The 7,118-nt window shown below is 32.8% G+C and overlaps 1 protein-coding gene across 1 annotated transcript; it reads left to right on the top strand.

Annotated features, from left to right (window-relative positions):
• Window positions 1–1,113: 1,113 nt before the first annotated feature.
• On the top strand, window positions 1,114–6,040 carry LOC112796370 (calcium-dependent protein kinase 28). Its single transcript, XM_025838798.3, has 12 exons — window positions 1,114–1,773; window positions 2,427–2,557; window positions 2,708–2,749; window positions 2,900–3,011; window positions 3,097–3,175; window positions 3,367–3,536; window positions 3,741–3,867; window positions 3,995–4,110; window positions 4,219–4,326; window positions 4,428–4,490; window positions 4,650–4,823; window positions 5,338–6,040. The coding sequence occupies exons 1-12, from the start codon at window positions 1,492–1,494 to the stop codon at window positions 5,503–5,505; spliced, it is 1,572 nt and encodes a 523-aa protein (XP_025694583.1). The 5' UTR covers window positions 1,114–1,491; the 3' UTR covers window positions 5,506–6,040.
• The last annotated feature ends 1,078 nt before the right edge of the window (window positions 6,041–7,118 follow it).

The raw sequence follows: 7,118 nt of genomic DNA, 5'->3' as shown, positions 1-7,118 counted from the left end.
ATTTTAAACTTCAGAATAAATAATTAATAATAGTCAATAATAAACAAATATTTTATTTTTATAGCATTAAAATTTTAGATTTAAAATTTAAAATTTAAAATTTAATATTTAGAATATTAATAAACATTAATAAAAAATAATATTTTAGAGTAAAACATCGTTTTTGTCCCAACGTTTGTGGTAAGTCTCAAAGTTCTCCCTAACGTTTCAATCGTCCTATTTAAGTCTCTAACGTTTTAAAATTGACTCAATGTTGTCCTGCCGTTAGGGATCCGTTAACAGAATTGACGGTGGGACAAAATTGAGACGATTTTGAAACGTTAGGAATTTAAATAGGGCAAAAACGTTAAAGACAAAAAATACATAAAATTAAATTTTAATTTAATTTTATCTTTCAATAATATTAATTTTTTACTGTACATAGTATTCAATTATTTTTTAATTACATCTAAATAAATTACACTTAATCACATTACTTTCAATTTAAATAAATTTATTTTTTTATAATTTTAAAGAATTTTGATACATTAGAGACAAAAGGTATAATTTATATTTTATTGTATATATATTATTTTTTTCTTTTCTGTAAGTTTATATACTAGTCATTCTACAAATATTTCATGATAGCTAAAAATCTTTAAGAATAAAATTATAAAAAATAATTTATTTAAAATAAAATTAATATGATTAAGTGTAATTTACTTAGATGTGATTAAAAAATAACTGAATACTATATATAGTAAAAAATTGATATTATTGAAGGATAAAATTAAAATTTATTTCTATGTATCATTTTTGTCTTCAACGTTTTCGTCCAATTTAAGTCCCCAACGTTTTAAAATTGTCTCAATTTTGTCCCGCCGTCAATTATGTTAACGGATTTCTAACGGCAAGACAATCAGTTTTAAAACGTTAAGAACTTAAATAGAACGATTGAAACGTTAAGAACAACTTTAAAACTTATCCCAAACGTTTGAAACGAAAATGATACTCTAAATTTTATTTACGTAACATTACTTTAAAAAAGTTTCCTTCCTTCACTTAGATATGGATTAATTCAGAACTCACAAAGTCCATTGGCATTATTTAACATGGTTATTGGTTAATCTACGCACTCTAAAGCAATAATTACATATAGTACTTAAAAAAAAATGATTTTAAGACCAAAAATCAACAGAAGAGAGTAGTAGAGTCTGTCTGACTAACTCTCCATTCAAAAGTCCGTTTTGACCACTCCCCTCCTTCTTCCCTTCTTCCTCCTCCCTGCTCCAACCTTTCCTCTTCTCTCTCACAGATACACACACACACACAACACTTTCTTAATTCATATATCTTATTATCTTTTCTATTCTCTCATCAAATGAATGACAACTACTACCTACTCCCTATTATTATTATTACTACGACGACTAACACTCCTCATTATTATTATTCCCAACACCGCATCACCATCTCAAACAATAACTATTCTCTTTTCACTAACACTCAATCATGGGCGCGTGCTTTTCCGCATCTAAAGTCGTTAGCGGCTCCAATACGACGTCGCATCACAACAAACACAAACACCAACGGCATCACCAGCAGCAGAAGCAACGGCCTACGCACAAGCACGTGCCGTGCGGCAAGCGAACCGATTTCGGTTACGACAAAGACTTCGATGACCGTTACTCCCTTGGCAAGTTGTTAGGTCACGGTCAATTCGGTTACACCTATGTCGCAATTGACAAGGCCGATGGCCACCGCGTCGCCGTTAAGAGGCTCGATAAGGCAAAGGTAGATTTGTTTATTTAGTTATGATTAGTTAGTTAGTTAGGATTTCAGTTATTACAGCTGGAATATTTGTTGAGATTTCAAGCGTAAGTGGTGAAGTCGATTAAGGTTTGGGTGATTGAGGCTCTGCAATTCTTGATTTGGTTGTTGGATGATGATGATGCTGACGGTGTGCTCAGATTTGTTGAATGTTGACTTTCATTTGCTGAAATTTTCTGGTGTATGAATATGGTTTTTTATTTTTTATTTTTTGGAAATTTGATTTTTGTACACTAATAATGTTGGTATTTTACATTGTCAACTTATTATATAAAATGTATGGTGTATAGGTGAGTGGTGAATGAGTTTTGAGGTAGCTATTATTGAAAGAGTCAACTATTCCTAAATCCCAGTGACTTGAGTAAATAATTGGATGACTGTGTAAAAGGTTTGTTAAACTGCATCGAGATTAAGTTCTCAGATTGTGGTTGGTTATTCTAATTGTAGCTGCTCGGCTCGTAGTTACTGTGGTTCTCTCTTTTACCTGTGTATTGCATTCCTAAGGCTAAGCAGCTATGTGGTTGTGTGTTTAGTGTCAGTCTAGCCACACAGAAGTGATGTGAGCTTAGATAAAATCATGCATTTCTAAATTTATTATCTCTTGAATTTGTTGGCAGATGGTTCTTCCTATAGCTGTGGAGGACGTCAAGCGAGAAGTCAAGATACTGAAAGCACTTGCTGGCCACGAGAATGTGGTTCAGTTCTACAATGCTTTTGAAGATGATTCCTATGTGTACATAGTTATGGAGTAAGTTGGTTTCATTTTTGGCCTTTTTTTCCTGTGTTCATTTGGTTTTGACTAGTAATTTATTGCAATGTAGTCTGAATTTATCCTATAAAATCATGTATTATTGTCATGCTAATGTTGAGTTAAGCCTTACCTCCTTTATTTTATTAGGTTGTGTGAGGGTGGAGAACTGCTAGATCGGATATTGGCCAAGTAAGTATTGTTTGTATCAGTATTTTACTGAGCTAGGTGTCTATTCTGAGTTCATATTGAGATTGCAGTGACGGACTCATTAATGACTCCAATTTTTGTCTGAGCTCGATTTATCGTACCAAAACTCACTTCTTCATTTGCTTTAATCAGGAAGAACAGTCGGTATAGTGAAAAAGATGCCGCAGTGGTTGTCAGGCAGATGCTCAAGGTTGCTGCTGAGTGTCATCTACATGGTTTGGTACACCGCGACATGAAACCAGAGGTAGGGTTAAGTTCATTGGGATACCTAGCAAATCTGAGTCATATGGAGCCATTGTCAAAATTATATATTTTTTCTTTGCATGCAGAACTTCCTTTTCAAATCAACCAAAGAAAACTCACCTTTAAAGGCTACAGATTTTGGTTTGTCAGATTTCATAAAACCTGGTGAGGAAATACTTTAATGTGCATGATTGTTTTTCCTGCCCCAACCCCCTCTTTTTTTTTTCTATCAAACACGGTATACTTTATTACTTTTATTATTATTACCATCATTTTCCTTTTTTTGTTTGAGTTATCAGACATCTTTGTGATCTTTATTTGACAATTATTTGTTATTTTTCGGGGAAAAAATGCAGGAAAAAAATTTCATGATATAGTTGGCAGTGCTTACTATGTTGCGCCTGAAGTTTTAAAACGCAAGTCGGGCCCTGAGTCAGATGTGTGGAGCATAGGTGTTATTACTTACATATTACTCTGTGGGAAACGTCCATTTTGGGATAAGACCGAGGATGGTATTTTCAAGGAGGTACTATACATTAACATTAGTCCATTCTTTTAAGTTTTACAATTTTTGGGGTATTGTGATCTATTCTTGTTTTTTTAGTGGCATAAATAATAAATCTTTGGCCCCTTACTTTCCTTGCCTATTGATTGTGATCAAATAATTTGTTTTACAACTTTTGTTTGTTGCTACATTAAATGTATGATCTGATATAATCTGTCCATGCAGGTCTTACGTAACAAGCCTGATTTCCGCAGGAAACCATGGCCAACTATAAGCAGTGCAGCAAAGGATTTTGTGAAGAAATTGTTGGTAAAGGATCCTCGGGCAAGATTAACTGCTGCTCAGGCTTTGTGTATGTATCCAATTGTGTGTATTTTATTACATTTTTTATTAAGAAGACTCTGATATGTTAATTTACAATAAAAGCTTCCCTTGATGTTTAATTGCTTTGACTTATTGTAAATTCCTGATATTTCCAGCACATCCATGGGTTAGAGAAGGAGGAGAAGCATCGGAGATTCCTATTGATATATCAGTTCTGAGCAACATGCGCCAGTTTGTGAAGTATAGCCGGTTGAAACAATTTGCATTGAGGGTAAGACAAATTAGTTAAGTTATAACCTTTACATGTTATATCAGGCAGTAGGCATAGAATGTGATAGGTCCAGCCGTCCTGCTTTTCTCTTACCTGATAATCTTCCAGGCATTGGCGAGTACACTTAATGAAGAAGAGTTGGCTGATCTAAGAGATCAATTTGACGCGATTGATGTGGACAAAAATGGTTCAATTAGTCTGGAAGAGATGAGACAGGTAGCCTGTTAAATTTACTTGCTTTGTAACTAGTATCTAAATACATTACCAATTAATGAGTAATTATTCCCTTAACCACGGTTTCCCCCACTTTTGCTCAGGCTCTTGCTAAAGATCTACCTTGGAAGTTGAAAGAATCGCGTGTTCTAGAGATATTGCAAGCGGTGAGTATGCGTGATATTGTGCAGACAGTACACATAATCAGCCATAATTCAACTTTTAAGACATGGAGTTTCTTTGGTGATTGATGATAGTGATCTCAGGAATCTTAATATTGCCTTTGGCTTGTTAAAATAGTAAAATTCAATCTTATATATTTGCAGATAGATAGCAACACAGATGGGCTAGTGGATTTCACTGAGTTTGTGGCTGCTACATTACATGTTCACCAATTGGAGGAACATGACTCTGCAAAGTGGCAGCGACGATCACAGGCTGCTTTTGAGAAATTCGACATAGACAAGGATGGATATATTACTCCGGAGGAACTAAGAATGGTTGGTCTCTGTCTTTTTCAAGCTACCCAAACATTTTTTAAGGAAGTTTTTTCTCTCAATTATTTAAAGGTTTAATTACTTTTGAAATCTAGTTTAAATATTTGCAATTAAGCCTCTGATTTCACAACAATTTTCAATCACATCCCTATAGTTTAAACATTTTTACTCAATTCCTTATGTTAACAAATATTTTTCAACTAGGTCTTTCTAATTAATAAATCTTGAAACCAAATCCCTATACTAAAGAATGTTTTTTTTAAAGAGTTTTTGTCTAGTTTGGGAGTTTAATCAGAAAAGTTTTAAACTAAATGGACCTATTTGAAAATGTTTGTACAGTATAGGGATTTTATTATAAATATTTAAACTAGAAGGATCTAATTAAAAACTGATTAAGATACTATAAAAGGTTTCCAAAGTAATTTAACCTTATTTAAGATTTGTTTCCCGGTGAATGCTCACCAATATTTGCATCTATGATTTTCTGCAACTAATGTAACCTTTTGGCCATTTTCAGCATACAGGATTAAGAGGTTCAATTGATCCTCTGCTTGAGGAAGCTGACATTGACAAAGATGGAAAAATCAGCCTTCCAGAATTTCGCAGACTCCTAAGAACTGCAAGCATTGGTTCTCGGAATTTGCCAAGCCCCAGCGGCAACCGGCGCACTACAATCTTAGAATAGAGGTTGTTTCGGAGTCAGAGGCTCAGTTAAGCAAGTATTGTGAGTGGAGTAGAGTTCCTTCTAAGATTATCTTCTGTGCAGATTGTGCTGAAGCCATTAAGACTGTTATCTATTTCTGCATTTTTTTTTCGCTCGTCTGCTCTGACAATCTATGGAACTCGAACTCCAGTTACAGTGGCGTGCGCCCCCGCACAGTGATTATATTCCTTAAGGACTACGTCAAGAGGTTTTTGGTAGAGTTTGTGCATAAAATATTTTCAGGTTTCATCAGTGTACATGATTTATTTGTGGGGGGTGTTCTTGGTTTGTCATTCATGTAATAATGTGTAACTATAAATAAATATATCTTCTAGTCAGAAATTGGGGGGAAAATGAAAAAGGAAGGAGCAGCAAATGAACAAGAAATATGTTGATAGAGTTCTATTGTCTTGCCATTTTCAAACTTTTCTTAGTTTAGTCATTTCCTCCCAAAAAAGCAAGTTCGACCTGGTATTGTGCTAATGATTACATTACATGTGGTGTGTACTGATTTGAATATGAAGTGTAACTAGAACTGAGTTTTTTTTTTTGTACATAAACCCCAAAAACATCTTAGTAAGTTTCCCACTATTGATGATACGATTTTGCTGGCCAAGGTAGAAGTAGAATCATGTAACAATAATGGATAATGATAAATCTTCTTCACAAATACTCTTCCTAAATCCTAGCAACTAAATATAGGAAGTTTTACAAGGTTCTAAATACATTTAATTAAGTATTAGAAAGATTATTAAACATTAAATACCATTCTTTTTTAAGGATCACTTTGCTAACCGATTTATTTAAAAGTATTTCTGTAACGGTAAGATAGGGTAAGAGACGGAAAGACTAAAATTCAGTATCATGTTTAGTAGTTTAGAGATTAGTACTAAAATTTTAATATCTGCTTTTAAAATTTCAGTATTTCAGTATCTCCAAAAAATGGAGACACAGAGATTGAAATTTTTTTAGGATAAAGACTGAAACTTTAATAATATTTTATGCCTAAAATATTTCTATTTTAATTAATTAATTCTAATTTTATCTTTTATGCAAATTAAATTAGAGTTTTATTCTTATTTCAATCTCTGTCTCCAACTTTATACCAAATACAATACTAAGACTTATTTTAATATTTGTTTTTCCGTCTTTGTCTCCCAATCTCAGTCTCTCAATCTTTTTCTTTCGACGCTAGCTAAGTATTTGACATAATATGAAAAAACGGAAAATTTGTCTGTTGAATAACTTGAATAATACTCTATGCAGGATGGTTTTATGAAAAAATGAAAGAAAAATATGTAATTGACTCATTGGTCAACTTTGGATTGAGAATGCATTATTGTTGATATTGGTCCTTAAAAAAATTGAAGTATAACTGTATTTCTTAAAGATTTATACCTCAACTTGATCAATTTGACGTTGGAAAAAGGTTGATGCTAACACCTTACGAAAAAAAAATAAGGAGGGTAGTGTTCTTTAAATTCGAAAGTCTAAATTTTAAAATTTAAATTCTAAATTATGAATCTTATCTTTTAATTTAATTTTAAATGCTAAATTCTAAAATTTAAATCTGAATTGGATATAAAGTATAATAA

The sequence above is a fragment of the Arachis hypogaea genome, chromosome 1, assembly GCF_003086295.3.
Source record: "Arachis hypogaea cultivar Tifrunner chromosome 1, arahy.Tifrunner.gnm2.J5K5, whole genome shotgun sequence".
In the NCBI taxonomy this organism is placed as follows: domain Eukaryota; kingdom Viridiplantae; phylum Streptophyta; class Magnoliopsida; order Fabales; family Fabaceae; genus Arachis; species Arachis hypogaea.
The sequence above is the reverse complement of the archived record's forward strand: the minus strand, read 5'-3'. Positions and strand labels throughout refer to the sequence as shown.